This window comes from Danaus plexippus, chromosome 28 (assembly GCF_018135715.1).
Source record: "Danaus plexippus chromosome 28, MEX_DaPlex, whole genome shotgun sequence".
Classification (NCBI taxonomy): Eukaryota; Metazoa; Arthropoda; class Insecta; order Lepidoptera; family Nymphalidae; genus Danaus; species Danaus plexippus.
The window spans coordinates 933,497-951,747 of record NC_083556.1 but is presented as its reverse complement, the minus strand read 5'-3'; the positions used below and the strand labels follow the sequence as shown (position 1 = coordinate 951,747).

Here is an 18,251-nt window from a genome sequence, read left to right as displayed (position 1 = left end):
ATCAACTACTTTTATAGGCGGTAGAGCCTAGCTGTAGTCATGTAACTACAGATCGAACATGGGCTGGCTCGACCGGGGAAGTACAAACCTCTGACAGAAGATCGGCGCGAAGTAGCCTTTAATGGCTGCGTTTCATCCGATGAGTGAGAGAGACGGTTGCCCTTTCCCTGTAATTTCCTTTTTCCCGCCCCACACTTTTTCCAAAAAAACCAAGGTTGGCAACGCATCCGCAACAGAGATGTTGCGGATGTCCGTGGGCGACGGAGGCTACTGCCCTCCAAGTAAGCTGTCTGCTCGTTTGCCTAAAAAAACTATAAGGGAATTAAAGTCGAAATTCACAGAAGTGTAAATAAAATAGAAGTAAATGTATATTATATGCGGTGTCCGTCTGAGTAGGTTTGACCAGAAATAATAAACAGACATGAAAAAACAGAAATAAAAAAGTCCACAATCAGAACAAAACTGAATATATCATTTCAGCCGACGAAGATTGACTGAGAAGTGATTAAAAGATGAGACAAAACATATGGAATGAGTCCAAGAGTTACCAATCATGAAGATAGTCGGTTAGTGATATATGGCTATGGTTACTGTTGCCAAGAAAAAGGTGGCAAAGATCAGGTTATCCAACAAAAAAGCAGTCTTCTAAGGGAAGTGCTGTAACTAGTCCCTGCGTAACTAGGCAGAGGTAACGAGGCAATGAGAAAGTCTTTGGGAACATTTGATAATTCCCGTATTCTGTTTGTAACTACAACATTCTATGTGTATTGCACGGATTTCATCAAAATGCAGAAATTTTCTTTACCACACACACACACACCGCCTGCCTAGGAATGCACATGATAGCAGGACATACTCAGTTCATTTGTAACAAAGTCTACAGTGTTAAATAGCAGAAGCATAAGGTGGGACTCTCTATCCTTGAAATTACTCAAGATAATTTTTCAAAGGGATGGTACGGAAAAAGTAGTTTCTTTGAGACAAAAATTCTCTACGCACACATAACACACAAACATACACAATAGAATAACAATATTTAATAAAAAAAAAATGATTATCATATTTTATTGTGAATGAACAAATAATGATGCAACACAAGGAAAAAAATAGGAAAATCTATGGAAATAGGAATTGTGATATACATAAACAAATAAATTTATTTTGACATGAAATAATTTAATATGATATCGGTTCTAACACTCATAACAAAATCACAAAGCTTTAATGTAACTCGGTAATTTAGGCTTTTTTTGTCCAAGCAATAATATAACACTGTGTGTGTGTAAATTTATTTGTGATAATTAATATCTAAGATAACAATATTTTATTTATACAGTGTATATATATATATTTATATATATAGGATTCAGTTTCTACATTTGTATGGAATATCCTATTATTTAATACATCAGCAATGAGTTGAAGCGCATATAACAGGTCCATTCCTTTATTGAACCTGAAACAAAACAAGAGTTAATATTTCTGTTAATGCTGTATGTGAGACGATTGTTTTGAGGCGAGTTTAGTTCCAATGTTAATTAATTTTTTTGAGGTAGGAGAAACAAAGTGTGTGAGCCAAGAATATGTTAGCGGGCACACTGGCATGTAGTAGTTGTTGAGATTAGTACTAACAAACGGACACTTGTAAGCACTTGTAAGTATAATAGTGTCGTACTCCCCCCTCGCCTCTACATCTGCTGCGTTGAGTTTCCATTCCAGGTGTTATTATCATCATCATTGCTCCCGTCACTGGCCAGCCTGTGAACGTTCCCTCGTCGCCGCAGACCGCTCCTCGGTCTAGACTGTTCCGGTCTAGACGGCTCCGGTCTGGCCGGCTCCGGTCTAGGCTGGTCTGGGGCGCTCGGTCTAGATAACACTGGGAAGAAGCGGTCTCGTATCCAGTAAAATATATTGTATGTCGGGTTTAGGAAGAGCGTTGTGAAGAGAGTAGTCAGGAACGCTGGAATATAGAACGTTATTTTTATTTTTTAATTAGAAAAAGAAATAAATAAAGAAAGGAATAGATAATTGTGGTGTATCAGTATAAAACATGTAAAATCTATATAAAATTTAAAAAAAATAATCTAAAACATGAGAAAACAAACAGTATAAAAATAAACTACGTATATAAATTATAACCGTTTTATATTATCTGTGCTACATAAAACGAAATATCCTACATAAAAACAAAAATACTCTTAGTACAAGGGTGCATTTCACTCTACACATAGAGCGTCAAAAAAATCATTCATAAAAGACTTGTTAATGAAATACTGTTAACTGTACGTATTTAGTTTGACGGAGCGAACTCGTGGTAATCGGTTGAAATTGCACTGTTTATATAGTATTGATATTAGACAGCAAATTATACTATATTGTGTCTGTATAGTATAAGTCGTCGTACCGAACGGTCCAGGTCTTATAGTCGGTTGGAGTCCCGACCTCTGGGGCAACACCAGCAGAGCTGCAGAGGGCGCCAGCTGTAGCTCCAGGAGTGTGCTGGCCGGTGACGATAGCTCACGACGAGGGAACGCCGTCCACAGTGAGAACAGACCCTCCGGCTGGGGATGTGTGACAGAATATAAAATAAGATTCCATACAGATTATACAAGATATAGTATGCAAAATATATTTAAATATAATGTTAATTGGTATAACAGCTGGCACGTGACTTGGCGAGAGACTATGGATAAGCTGACTGCGGTGTTCCCGTGTCAGATATGATACTGATGATGATGTTCTTGTACGAGGTTGGATGTCAGCTGCCGAGTACACTCGCGAGCACTTAAATTGGACCGTTGTTTTTGTTATTGATAATCATCTAGAGTGTGCACTTTCTGTTGCACTCACTGCACATGATCAGACTTATCCCCACCACGACAAAACCTCGCTTAAATACGTGCTACTATACATTTATAATTTCACAGAAACGAGATCGGAACAGACAGACAGACATACCTGTAGTTGTTGGGTGACGTACGTGGTGACGTCACGCACGGTCGCTCTGGCGGGGAAGGTGGTCACGTGGGTGGTACCATCCGGTAACTTGAACTGCACTCGAGCACTGAAGGTGTCGCCTGATGCTGGAGAGGAGAAAAAACATATATATGTATAGGAAAAAGATATCCCCACACAGGAAGTAAATTAAAAAGTATATATTATTGCTTATAAAAATTAAAAACATTCTTGATATTTAGTGTGCAATAACAGTATCCAGGTCATTAGAATGTTCCATGGCCTTGTATTTCTGTAACTACCCTATTTTTACGCAAACACGCGCGATAAAATCACATACATATTTCTATCAGCTACCTGCCAATGAAAGTACCATCAAAATAGGTCCAGCTATTTCAGAGATCAAACAGAACAAACAGATCGGAATTGTAAAAAAATTTTATTTATATGTATGTATATATAAAATTCTCGAGTCACAATGTTAGTTCCCGTCCTCCTCAGAAACGGCTTGACCGATTCTCATGAAATTATGTGAGCATATTGAGTAGGTCTGAGGATCGGCCAACATCTATTTCTCATACCCCTTAGTGATAAGGGTTGTTCACCCTTAAACTTTTTTTTAAATTTTTGAACGAAATTTTTTGTTTTTATTTTTTTATAATGTGCCATCAAAAAATACATACAACCCTAAATTTTTTTTTTATCACCAACCCCTATTTTTATATATATGTAAACACAATACGAGTGTACGTTTGTTTCGGCTAATATCTAAAACGGCTGAACCGCGTTTAACGAAACTTATTGGCCGGTAGCTGATGTAATAAAAAGTAACTTAGGGAGGCAGGGCGCATACGGGGCTTTAAAGTTTTGTCATAGTTTCTTATTATTTTTCTTATGCAGACGGAGTCGCGGGTAACAGCCAGTGTGTATATAGATATTCATATGCGTGTAGTGAAAAGCGGTTATTACAAAATTACAAACGGACACTCTAATATATATGTGTATATCTAACTGGCTGGTGGTGGGGGTGGGGTCTGCACCACATTCTGTGTGGTGACTATCTCCCTGGCCCTCCTCTCCGCTCGGTCCTGTGCTATCTGTTCCAGTATCCGTTGTCTCGCTAAGTCATTCTCCATTTTCTCTCTCTTCCTCTCCTCCTGATCAGAAAATATTTTTTATTCTGCATATATAATATTTGTTATTGATTAGCTGTATGAGCAGTACATGTATATACATATATAGCGACCTGTATCTGCTTCATTTCCTGTTCCGCCTGCCATCTCTTCAGCTCCGACACTCCCTGACCCACCGACCGACGCTCCAACTCCTTTTGCTTCTCCAACTGTGCATATTATATATTATATCTACATTTGTATGATAGACATATATTAAAAATATATATATATATATATATATATTTGCTGTTTGAGTCCTATTAATATTATAAGAGCTATCACTTAATGTTTATATAGAGTAATCTTAGCTAGTACATATCCTATATGTGTGTCATAGCAAGTGTCTTCCCCGTCCCTACCTCTTTTTCCTTGGCCGCCTTCTCTCTCCGTCTTATTTCTATCAGTTCCTTAGCCTTCTCCAACTTGTCGTCAGCGCTGTTGGAGCTCTCCTGAGCCGGGACAGGGTTCGGTTCCGGCTGAAAACAATACAGTGATTATTTAATATATATTCAAGTATTTAAGTTTTTACTTCCTAATGTTCAATGTAGTGTTATTGTGAATTTATATATATATGTAAATATATATATATGCATATATATATGCTTAAGTCACTGATAGAAATACTTTCTGAAATGAGTCTGAATACAAATGCTAAGCGTTACTTTATGCCAGCCGACGGTGTTATCGACTGTAACGCAACATGCGATAGATGGAAAAAAAAAATTATGGGAAATAAATTTCATTTTTGAACCTGAAATTATACAGTGTTTTAATAATATTTTATATATACATATATTATAAACATGCAAAGAAATCCGAAAGTTACAATGGCTCATGTTTTATTGAGACACTTTTTTTACAAGCTTATATTTAACTAGCTATGTATGTATGTATGTTATTTGTTTAGGTGACATATGTATCAAACTTATCTGCAAACGATGGAGTTGAAATTTTGGAAGTTAATTATCCATGACAATACATGGTTAAGTTTGTTACGTCATTATAAATCCAACATGGCGGCACATCCAAGATGGCGGACTATTTATTATTAATGTTTTAGACCTTAATAACCTTATTAGAGCTGGAGGCTTCAGGGTCCCCGGCGCGAGGCTTCCTAACACAGGTGTCACCCACACACACCACGTCGTATTCCGGGGACTCGGGTTTATCCATCTTCTGGATCTTGGCAGCTGGACCGGATTCTGGACAAAAGACAAAAGATACGTTAAGAGCTTCAATTGTGAGGCTAAAATGGATTTTGGCGCCTCTAAATTATTATATGTAAATCTTTGTTAGAATAAAATTGATTTAATATTTATATGGACACAGAGTCAGCATTAACAATTAAAATAGTGTTTCTCGTTAAAAGGATGTAGTGGAGCTCAGTTGGTATTAAAGTTTGTGATAGTTTTGAAAATAAGCTTTTGATAAATTTATGAGTCGTGGTGGCCTGGAGGTTAAAGGCCCGCCTCTCATGCGTGAGGGCGCGGGTTCGAAACCTGGCAAGTACCAATGTGATTTTTCATAGTCATATGTACTTTCTAACAGTATTTAGACGCCACTGACGGGCGGTGAAGGAAAACATCGTGAGGAAACCTGGACTTATAATATCAAATTATAAGTTTGAAATCGCCAACCCGTCTTGAGCAAGCGTGGCGATTAATGCTCTAACCTTCTCCACGCGAGAAGAGGCCTATGCTCAGCAGTGGGCTTCCGATAGGCTGATGATGATGATGAAATTTATGAAAAATTAATTATCATAGCTCCATGGTTAGTTTATAGGGTGCTATTAAAAACCTAATATCCGGCTCCTCCGTACAGATGTGATAATTAAATTTATAGCAATAAACCCACAGCCTCGAGTCAACACAGCAGCTCAGTTGGTAAGTGATTGGAACAATGTCCTGGAGGTCACAGGTTCGAGTCCTGCCCGTGTCTATGAGCTTTTCATAGTATATATTCCTCTTTAAATTTAATTATCAGCATAGTATTAATGATTATGTTAGTACAATACATTTATTTTCTAAATATCTTATTAATTCAATACCAAAATCCTTTGTGTTGATTTAAATGCCTGAATGACATTATATGTTTTTATACCTGATTCCTCTGCAGCTGTACTTTTGGGTGGTTCCGGGGTTGTTTTGGGTTCTTCGAGTGTCGTGTTGGGGGTTGCTAAGGCTGTGTTGGGGGTCTCTGGTGCACTGTCACTGGTCTGTGGGGTTTTGTCTGCTGGCGGTGCGGTGCTGGCTGTGGCCTCTGATTGGATGAAGCTGAGAGTTTCATCTTTAATGTTTTTAGATGAAGTCGACGGTTCGACCTGGTCGCATGGCTGTTCTTTGCCTGGATGAATAAAATTTAAAATGGTTTAGGTTAGGTTAGGTTAGGTTGTTAATACATTTTTTTTTAATATGCGACATTTTTAGGGTGTATGTCTAAACGGACATTGTAATTTTTTTAGGAAATCAATGGAATTTCAATATAAATAGGTTGTATATGTTACTTATGATGTCTTACAGCAAACTTTCGTCAGAATTAGTTTGGTAATTATTGCCTGAACGAGTAACAGACAAACATACAATCAGTAAGACGGCTTGTTAGATTTCTATGGAAGAATAAGGAATAGTCTCTCATCTATCCAGGAATTACGTGTATTCTCGAAAAACTACGTCGTAAATCGTATTATACGTGACGTCACGTGACAAATTCTACATACGTCGCTGACAACTGGTTGGCAACTAGATCTATGAACACACTGTATACTGTATCTTTGAGACCAATCCTGGATTACAGATGGACGAAGTCGCAGACAAGAACTTGTATTTAAATTTAATATATGAATATCACGGGATATGATATCAAAAACGAATCACGTGTTTGTCTGAATGGTTACATCAGTATATTAGCCGGCACGTATCTTGGTAAGGTTTTGTCGTGGTGGGGATAAGTCTGATCATGTGCAGTGAGTGCAACAGAAAGTGCACACTCTAGAGGATTATCAATAACAAAAACAACGGTCCAATTTAATTGCTCGCGAGTGTACTCGGCAGCTGACATCCAATCTCGTACAAGCACATCATCATCAGTATCATATCGGACACGGAAACACCGCAGTCAGCTTATCTATAGTCTCTCGCCAAGTCACGTGCCAGCTATTATACTATCTTAGGGCATTTATTTAGACCATAGCTATGTGTATACTGACGGTGTTCCTTGAGGATCCTGTCGATCCTCGTAGCCAGGTTGTGTGGTTCCACACCAGCACACACCACCTCCAGCGGAGTGCCGTTACGGCCGATGAAGAACAGCGAGGGCACTGGCACGAACTGGTCTACGCGAGTGGTAAGGACGCTATTGATACTTCAGATTAGGCGTAATAATTCATATCCATCAAACATGAGTTCGAGTGATCGAACTTTAAATACAATGTTTGCAGTTTCATGAACATACCTTAGTAGGATTTATGATTGAAAAACTAGAAACGCTCGGTTACCAGTTCGGCGATGCGAACTCGTCATAAGGGTTCAGTTTAGACACATTCGAAATAATCTTTAACAAATTTTATTAAAAACATACTACATATTTCTTTCTTGTTAACGTGAATTTTAAAATATTTAATCCTTCAACATTATATTATATAAATTATCATAGACAAAGTTGTGGCAAGACATTAGTTATATGCAAATTAATGATATAAATATTGTGTGCGTGCGTGCGTGTGTGTGTGCGTGTGTGCGTGTGTGCGTGCGTGTGTGCGCGTGTGCGCGTGTGCGCGTGTGTGTTAAATATAAAGGATACAGATCTGTGCGAAGTATGTGTAATTCTCCGATCCGCTCTTCAACTTAACAGCCAAGAAATTGTTCTGATCCGTAAGACGTTTGACTACCGCACTGTCATCTATCGTAGACAGGAGCTCCTTGGATAGATTGTTATCATCTGAAAAATATTATGTTATATAAATAATAAGATCATTTAAATTAATAATATGGACAGTCCATATAAGTTGTGGTGGCCTGGAGGTTCAACGCCCGCCTCTCACTCGTGAGGGCGCGGGTTCGAAACCTGGCAAGTACCAATGTGATCTTTTCCGAGTCATACGTACTTTCTAAGAGTGTTTAGACACCACTGACGGACGGTGAAGGAAAACATCGTGAGGAAACCTGGTCTTATAATTACAAATCATAAATTTGAAATCGCCAATCCGTTTTGAGCAAGTGTGAAGATTAAAGCTCTGACCTTCTCCGTGTGAGAAGAGGCCTTTGCTCAGCAGCGGCCACCGATACGCTGATGATGGTGATGATAGTTCATATATACATTATAATGAATATCAACCTCCAACTTATATGATACAATAGTTAAATTTTTAAAATGACCGGCATATGATATTTTAATAGTAACTAAAGATCCTACTGTTGTTGATAAATCTTTTATATATATATATATATATATTCTCCAACAAAAACATTTGTTTACTTACAATGGCAAAACTATAAACATATTTTCTAATTAGTAATAGCTTTCTTATACATATATATATATTATATTTTTTGTTAAGAAATCTTAATCTCTCGATACATACAAAGCCTACACTGTTTTTATACAACAAATATTGCTTTAGTATCAATAGCACTTATATGAGAAACTCTATAAAAACGGCCCAACTCTAAATTGTTCTGCTTATTGCCTTTTAATACTCAAAGGAACTTTTAATTTTTTTCTAATATCTTAAGATATTTCATTTTTCCGTTGTGAATAAAATTTACCGAGTTCAATATATATTGTTCTGTTGGCATTAAACACTCGTTATTTTAATTATATGTTAAGAAAATCATTTTTTAATTGCAGGTCGAGATGTGACTTAGTAAGACTATTAATTCTACATGTGTATGTAATTTTTATTTTTCTATTTCATCCAGAATATATCACTACAATATAGTGGAAACAATTAATTTTAATTTAGTTATAAGATTGTATCAAGTCATTTAAATTTTTGTTCCATTGCATCCAGCGACTGTTAAAATCATAACTCACTTGTAACAGATTTAAAAGACTTATATTTATAGAAATGGTGTGATTACTTGTACGTTTGCGGCGAGCTATATAGATATATGTAAGCATGTTATATATGTGGTACATATTATAAAATAAGCGAACATCGCCGGGGCAACATCGTTGTATGCATAAAATAGAATGTAACGCTGACTCTGCGGAACAAACACCAAGCTGTGTGAACCAGAAGATTCCTGATACCACAAGCTGTGAAATGGCATTGCTATCCTAAAGTCAGGGCAATCATCTAGTCTTAGATGTAGGTTGTAAGTTTTAATATGTAATTTTTATTATAATATATATATATATATATAAGTTTCGTACTTTTCCTGGAGCTTCTGGTTGCCACCCTATATAATTACCAAATATTACATTTATTTATGTCATTAGTATTTATTGTACTAGGGTTGACAATGAATATATTTTCAAGGTCATCTAATTACTATTGATTCAGTCTTTCAAGTGATGTATTGATATATATAGATTTGAATTTAGAAATTAAATTTCAACAATCAACACTCTTTAAACTTACAAGGTCTTTCCGGTGCAATGGATGCCTATTATAGCTATTTTGTCATCACTTGTACTGCAATTACGGTAGTTCTTTAAAATTTTGTTTTTAATATATTTTCAGCATATTATAGAATCGTTTTGATTCCGAGATAGAGTCGTTATAAGGATGTTATACAACATTATTGGTCAATACGACATACCAGCAAAGAGTCAAGAAGAATGGCTGGTTATATGATGAGGGTAAGATCTAACAGATTTAAGTAAAGATGTGATGGACCTTAAAGTTAATAGGCTTAAGGTAAATTCTAAGCAGATACGTAACATTGGAACACGGAAAATACTTAGCAAACAATGACGACTGTATGACGTAACAATTACTACACGAGTAGTAAGCGTTAATATAGTTAGTATTTATTACTAACATATAATAAATTATTCAAATAACACTCACCTTCTACAAATACAACGAAAATAGCGTTCCTCTGTTTGGACAGCGTCACCGCCTCCGCCATACTGCCTCCGTACCAGTGCATTATAAGAGATTTATATTTAATTTTTTTTCCGTCTTAATCGATGACTTTATGCTGTTATTTTAATATTTTTTTACACTTTTCCAACCCAGCACCGCTACAAAAATATTAAGATGACATGACACAACAGATTTTGACACAACTGACGTGTTTATTTTCTTTTGCCGAACATGACAATTGGATGACAAAGATCATAGCACTACTACTTAATGATAGATCGAAAATATATATTTAAAAATATATAAAATATCTATCCATACGAAATATTAAAACGAAAAATAATAAGTAATTACTTAAATTTTAATAATATATACATTGTCTATAGACCCCCATGTGATCTTGTAATGACACTATGCGTCGCTAGATGGCAGAATGATTTTAGGTAATTTGCTCTATTTGACCACAGATAGCGTCACAGGTTTAATATTTTGAATTTATTTATATGAACAAAGTAATGAATAGTTTATTAAACGTAACGCTCAGTACGCTTGAAAAACCTGTAAGTAAATATAAGTTGAATAGTAACAAAATGTTTTATTAAAATTAAGTAAGTCTTGCTGGGACTACGTATTTTTATTTTTGTTTAAGGTCAATCCAATTCAACTTTCCTCGAAGACAATTTTATTTAAAATTTAAAGGAAGTACAATTTTAAACTTTGTAACCTTTACCTAATGTTTATAACAATATTAAAAAATATTTATTTCAGAAAATTTATCTAAGCAGGCACCAAATGGTAAAATTATTTAATCCTGGTATAAACTGAAAAGCTCTTTTAAGTGTTTAAAGGTCTTATGATGATTGCGTAGATAATATTGGCTATACGTCTGTTAGTTGGTGTTGATATAATAAAAAAAAAATGCTATAACATTTTAGTACGGTCTCATATATGATTTTATCGATTTTAAACATTTTAGAAATATCGTTTAAATCAATATATCAGCGGTGAGATGTTTGTTGTACATCCTATCTATAAATAAATGGCAATTAACCAATTTGTTGTCTGTCTGTGTGTCCGACAACATCACGCACGGCTTGCCTTGTTTTATGACCGCGGCAACATTTTACTGTCTCTTTGAAAACTTGTGTCGTGGAAATGTAATGAGGCGCGAAATGCGAGCTCTGTGCCACAGATTCTAAATATGGCCGATTTAGTTTTACAATCTAAGTTACGTTCAGAAACAATGTTTATTAAATTATTAAGTGTAATTGGTTGGTATATAACAAAATATTAAATTGATAATAATACAGCTATAGAAATTAATATAATTGCGGATGTCTATTTTGTAAATTTTAATATGTATGGTGACAAGACAACTTATTTTTTTTTATTCTATCTGTTTGTGTCTGCTAATTCCTTAAACGGCCGGACCAATATTGAGGGAACTTTTATTTACAGGCAATAAATGTAACAAGGCATGACTTGGGTGCTCTAATTTAAGATTTTTATTTATTTTATTATATACAATAAAGTTATTATAAAGTTTGTTTAAGTCTTTAGGGATGGTTAGTTACACGTATATCAATAATAACAACGGTTCAACTTCTGTCAGTCGTGACTCCCCTCATCCTGGGGTCTGGTATCAATGACGCGCCATCCGTCAACTCTCAATGGCCACCTAATGTGGATAAGTGGATTCCCTGCCATTTCCGGTTATATATATTAACTTTAAGGGAAAACCACAACCATAAATAAATACGAACAATATTGATTTTTATTATTTATATGTATCAGTGTATTTAAATATAAATTCGTTAATAAAATCCAACGTAACGCATCGACGCTCTCTTCAACAAAACGACGTCACAAAGCCCGCCCATTTTAATCTGTCAACTTGACAGCCCGATGACGTTTCTCTTTTTTTTTGTTTTTTTTTTCACGCATAAGTGGTTCCGTTAATTGTTATCCGGCACCGAATTAGCTTAAACAGCCATTGATGTGTGAATTGATTGCGTGAAGGCATTCCCATTTACATTCTCGCGTCATTACAGTGTGTTGGTAGTAATTTGTTTTCGTTTGGATATAAGTTTGAGTCATTTGGTACACGCATATATATAGGTATATATAAAAAATAATATTGTATTATCTGTTTCCATAGCAAAAAGAAAGATCGTTTATTTACATGTTTGGTATATCAATTCGTTTAGGATTATCCCTTAAACAATTATAACGGGTCTTTAACTGACTGCGTCTTATCTTATCTTATTATAGAAGTTACATTAATTTTCTTACATAGTAATTAAATAAAATCTATTTTACGTATAAAGTCGCGGGTGCAACAAATCGTTATTAAATTATTTATAATGACACAGCTACAAGTAACATGTCTGAATCGATTTCGATGTAATGTAAACAAAATTACCAACGAAATAACACAAATTAGTATACCGTAATTAATTTGAAGTTCTTATTATAAAGCGCTTTCAATACGAATGTTTGTAATCGATCGATCATAGTAACAAGTCGAGAGTGGAGTCACCAACTCGTACTTGTACTGAGGAAACGAAAATATTTTTAATATTAAGTCCTAATACAATACATATAAATATAAAAATACATACTTATGTTTTTTTTGTGTTATATTCTAATTAATGCTGAGCTAGTTTTGATGACGTTTCGAGTGAATGTGTGCTTAGGATTGGAAAAAAGCTTTAATTTTAACATATATGCGAAATATTTCCACAATTGCCTATATAGAGATATGTTTGTTTGTTTATTATAAAAATATATATGAAATATAAGAAAAATATTAAGGATTTTTGAGACTAAAAAACGGTCACCCTAATTTTAAACGCGGGGTACAATATTTGGGGGAGAAAGGAACCCCTAATTTAATGCTTAAGCATTCAGCGGTATCCTATTAACAAATTATAGGTTCACAGACGATATAGGATATAGCGGGGGGAGATAATTGTCACACTATAAACAGAATAAATAAGACAATATAATTTTTATATTTAATTAAACAAAAAAAAATTTCAAATTCACAAAAGTACCCGAGACGTTATAGTTCGGTTGTTAGAATGACGGTAATCAACGTTGTCTCAGGCTCGAGGTCGCGGGTTCGTTAGTTAAAATGTAAATTGAATTAAATTAATCACATGATCGGGATTCGAAGCTGTGACTTCCGGGATATAACGACGATACAGCAACATAAACAACGAATAGTTATACATGTACAAAAACATTAATATAATACAGATTTTATATATATGTATAAATGAAATATAATGTGTGGCTTAGATCAGTCAATGTATTTTTTATTTGAATCTACCTTTTATAATTATTTAATATTAATACGTGTGTACATACAAAAAACTGAATCGTAAACAGACTAACACCACACGTTCTGACATCACGATTAATTACCTAATCGCCTATTTTTTTTTTTATTTTTATAAAAAATATATGAAATTTATAAAAATAAAAGTATATTATTTCCCTTGTTCGTAAATTCATTTCTTAATTTTTATGAAAAATATATGAAATTAAATATATATATTACTTCTCATGTACGTAAATTAATTTAATTACTTGGCTAGACAAATACCAGTATTTGGTCCCATATTATAATATGTTGGCGTGATTCACCAATTAATAATTTACTAGTATTATATATCTATGTATTTAAATATATATAGATCACATACAAATACATTATGATTTGCCATAGTTTATTTACACTGACAGTTTGTTTGTATGTCATTCGCAAATTTTCATGTACCTACGGTGTATAATAGTTATGCAGACGGTTAAACTGTCGGTAACCAGGTATCAGTTAAAAGTTTTCTACAGATTATATTATATACTAGTTTCTGATTGGAAAAAGTATTTCTGTACTAATTATATGTAACGTATCTATAATCGTAGTGACGAGCAAACGTTACGTATCGTCGTCAACATAATACTATTATTATTTAATTAAAAAAAATATCATTTGATTTCAAACTTCTATACCAGATATTTTCGGTACTTAAGATTGTACTTTATATATATAAAACCTATTGTTTGTATTCAAACATTTTATTTAATATTAAAATATAAGTAGGTACATCATGAGTCTTAATTTAAAATTTATTAGAACTTAAAACCAAATTTCCCTGACCTGTAGGTATCTGTACCTAAGTTATATATAATATATAACAATGTTATACATTTGATGTTCGTCTCTAATGGATTTTCGCGGTTAGTAAAACGGAACGTCGCAGGAAGACACGCCCCTTCCGCTCGCTAATTATATTACAGACACAAAATATTACAACACATACAGCCGACATCATGATATTATAAGACGGCAGTCTAATGATACGGCATAAGAATAATACACTTATATATGGTTACGAGTTTCTACCATTAGTACTGTAATAAATAAAAATTTCGCGCTATTTTATGTATTTTTGTACTATACTAATTAAATAAATCACAGAATTTAAATAATAAGACTATTTTTGAATTAAGTTTTCATCACCTTACATTTAATTATCGATGCGTTAAAAATATAAACAGCTTTCATCGTCGGCTACAGAGAAGTTGAGGTAATTGGGAAGTGACAACAGATAATGTATAATTATTAATCTAAATTTAAAACGCCTAAAGCTTTTGTTGGGTTAAGCGTAAACAAAATATTAGGAATCTTACAAAGTCAATTTAAAAACAAATAAGAAATTACAAAAAAAAAAAAAAAAAAATTGTACCAGAAGCTTAATTATCTAAAAAGTATTTTTATTTTTAAATTCATTATTTTTGCCTAACAATTCATAAAAAAAAAAAAAAACATCCATCTCTCCCTAAGCGCTAACATTGTATTTGTAGATCGCTGTCAGAAATGTCAAAAGTCGTTCCACTTTCAAAAATCTTACGCGCGAATATGATACCCGAGACCGATTGAAAGAGACAAACTATTCAACAAATATACAATCAACCTTATGTTTTAAGAAATAGAATTCATAATCATATTTATCGAATGTATTGTTAATTTTGTATTTGGAATCATCGAAATTATTATTCCATTGTTGTTTTAAAATTTCTTTGATTTTAAGCTTTATTGAGTTGCAATAAGGTTGTTTTGTTGTAATAGGGTTGTGACGTCGCGTTAAGTGCACTAGTGGTGTGACATGACGGCGCGATTCGATACGAGGGTGAGTTTGAATTCGTGATTCGTATTAGTGACATCTCGCGATGAGGTTTTGATGTTGTTAATGCAAATTGATAATAGCTTAGGATGTGGGGGAATATATTCAATGTTAATAGAAATGTTTGTGACAGATACAGAGTTATTTAGACTATAAAGTATTTATATGTTAAAAAAAAAATCTTTCTTAAAAAACTGTGGTATTTTTTTATTTGAATTATATTTATACAGCTCTAACTGTAATAGTTTTGGTATCGCTGTGTAATAGATTCCCGCTTAAACAGCTGCTTAGATTTTTCACATTAGTATTCCCAACAAATTCTTTAACGTTGAGGAATTTTAAGCATATCTTTTGGAAATATTAAATGTATATCGTTTTATATAGACTCATGTTTGCTCTCTGTTTTTCTCTTTTTAAATTGTAACAAAATCAAAATATATAACAAACTTAGACTAGGACCTTATTATATACAGATGAGAAAATGTTAAAGTTTAAAAGAATCTTTTGGTTTCGATAAAAATTTACTGATTTTAAGGCTCACTTTTACTATTTGTAGTTAATGGCATCAATATGTGTAATATGTAATTCGTTCATTAATATGATTTTTATTTTGTGTAACATCTTGTGTTGCTTAAAAACCATTCACATGTTTTCTCTTCAAGCAAATATGGAAAATATTCCTTTAATCAAATAGAGCTTCTTAAATGAAACTGACGTACTAATGCAATAGAAATTAAGGAGGAGATAATTGATAAATAAAAAATTTATATAATAATTATGGCTATAATAAATCCTAATGGTATGTTCCTATGAATTATTTGTGTGTCATCCAAATGCTGAACAGATTTTCATGTAACTATACAATTATGTAAAACCTCTATCAGATAAGTTAATGCACGAGATTAAATATTTGATATTGTAATTTGTCCGAACGATTTCCCATGGCTATAAATAATTATTACTCCAGCATCGCAAGGTCGATTAACCATAACGAGCCAACACTAGCGTGAGGAGAGCGGCTCGCTAATGAAACGGAATTGCTCGATAAAAAAAAACTGCAATCACTATTAGAACCGACCAATGGAAACTCTACTGTGTGATTGGAGGAGGCTCCAGTCTCATTACGGACGAGCGACAGACGTACACCCGTCCCGCTCTAACACACAGACCGTGACGTCACGGCGGAGCGAGAGGGAAGACTCCAGCGATACGTCATCAGCGAGCGTCTCATCCACAGGGTGTTTTAATATTTAATTTAATGGTAACATTTATTGTTGTTATGAATATGTTGATCGAGTTAAGTTTATTTATCGCGGGGCGCTGTAATGACGTAGAATGGGGTTTATTGAATTAAATTATAGACAAAAAAAGATTTATTGTATGAATAATGTAATAATGTTAAATAATTACTCTTTGTATGTCACTTTGGAATAGATTTGTGTGTGTTTGATTATAATTCTGTCAATTTTCAAAGAAAAAAAAGCTATAAAGATGTATTGTTTCTGTTTTACGGTCTATGTGAACTGAATCCTCTAGTATTCTGGACCAGTCTGAGTCTAGCACGAGACTAGACTCGGTAAGTCGCTGATTTATCACATTAGTTTAATGGAATCGTTATAGAAAAAAGATAAGACACTTCACCTTTATCATACTAATTGTTGAGGACAAGAGTCAAAATAGGCTACCGACAGAGATTTATTAAGATATTAGCATTCACTTGTATACAATAACACATACATATCTAGTTATTGGCCGTTTTTGGTCGATGCAATATAAATATTTATACTTGCATATATAGATTTATATAAATAAAGATATTAAAAGGCATAATATTACTGTTTATTTCACCTGTTAAAACATGTAACGTCTTCTCAGACAGTGAGGGGCTGTCTGTCTGTCTGTCTGTCCGACAAAAGTGTGTGTTGGAAATTTAAATTGGATTATGTAGATTGTGTTACCGGTTAGAAGTTTAACTCAGAATTTAAATATTAAAATATAAAACTGCACTACAGATATAGCTTACATTATATAAATATTATATTCTGCGTAGCAGGATAGTCTTGTTAAATTTAATAGCAATTATTATTTATTAAATGATAAAGATCTCCAACAAATTAATCACACATATGTATTTTATTAATGGGACGGCTGATATAACAACTTATAAGGAATAGCGAAGACGAAAAAAGCACATTATAATACAAAATTGATGTGTACATAAATATAATATGATGACGAAGTCATAAATCAGTGATACAAAGAATAGCCGTAATCAATTTATGGAGTCCGCTACAAGGGATACTAATTGCTCTCTAATGACTCCAGGACAGTTGACACGAGCCAGTCAGAAAGATACATAGGAATACCACTTGAAAAGTTAGTTAGCTTCAGGAAGAAATATTTCTTTTTGATATTAGGTTCATGATTTTATATAAATAAGTCAAATTTGAAGTATAAAATCGATTTTCATTTTGTGATATGCTATTATTTCAATTTTTGTAATGACTATGGGATGAGTGGTACGTAAATTAATTATATTAACGAATATTTAATGGAGACGAAACACAGTTGATTGGTGATTAACATTATTTTTATTGTATGTATTTAATCTATACAAATCCGCACGAACTAAACGAAGCACAGGGCGATAAACTTATTCAAAGCGCTGACTCTGACAAAACATTAGGATCACCACCAATTACCCGTGTACTAAGAGGTCTCAAATATCAATATCGCTGTCTCGCTTCCGCACCACCACAATAAACGTCACCCGTCACGCTCTAACTAAACGGAGAACTGCTCTCAATCATTCAGCCTGAGAACCAAAGAGTCTTTAAATCCATCCGTTCGTATTCCAATTTCAAATCTCAGGCTCGGTTTATGAGTTTATTATGTCGG

The 18,251-nt window shown here is 33.8% G+C and overlaps 1 protein-coding gene and 1 long non-coding RNA gene across 4 annotated transcripts; one reads left to right on the top strand and one right to left on the bottom strand.

Annotated features, from left to right (window-relative positions):
• Window positions 1-1,155: 1,155 nt before the first annotated feature.
• On the bottom strand, window positions 1,156-10,377 carry LOC116776192 (UBX domain-containing protein 4). 3 transcript variants are annotated; one of them, XR_009753279.1, is made up of 12 exons: window positions 10,144-10,377; window positions 7,929-8,066; window positions 7,336-7,461; window positions 6,231-6,473; window positions 5,193-5,332; window positions 4,490-4,606; window positions 4,202-4,297; window positions 3,968-4,112; window positions 2,959-3,083; window positions 2,405-2,561; window positions 1,633-1,960; window positions 1,156-1,456 (listed from the first exon to the last, which is right to left on the bottom strand). XR_009753279.1 is itself a non-coding variant. In XM_061525336.1 (12 exons), the coding sequence occupies exons 1-11, from the start codon at window positions 10,223-10,225 to the stop codon at window positions 1,689-1,691; spliced, it is 1,641 nt and encodes a 546-aa protein (XP_061381320.1). In that variant the 5' UTR covers window positions 10,226-10,377; the 3' UTR covers window positions 1,156-1,456; window positions 1,676-1,688. The 3 variants fall into 3 exon arrangements, 2 of the variants coding, with proteins under 2 accessions (XP_061381320.1, XP_061381321.1); XM_061525336.1 differs by having other exon boundaries at window positions 1,676-1,960; XM_061525337.1 differs by having other exon boundaries at window positions 1,676-1,960; window positions 5,202-5,332; window positions 10,144-10,376.
• A 330-nt stretch (window positions 10,378-10,707) lies between these two features.
• On the top strand, window positions 10,708-16,364 carry LOC133319770 (uncharacterized). The gene is made up of 3 exons (XR_009753277.1): window positions 10,708-10,721; window positions 15,299-15,359; window positions 16,321-16,364. It is a non-coding gene; the product is annotated as an uncharacterized LOC133319770 (long non-coding RNA).
• Window positions 16,365-18,251: the final 1,887 nt, after the last annotated feature.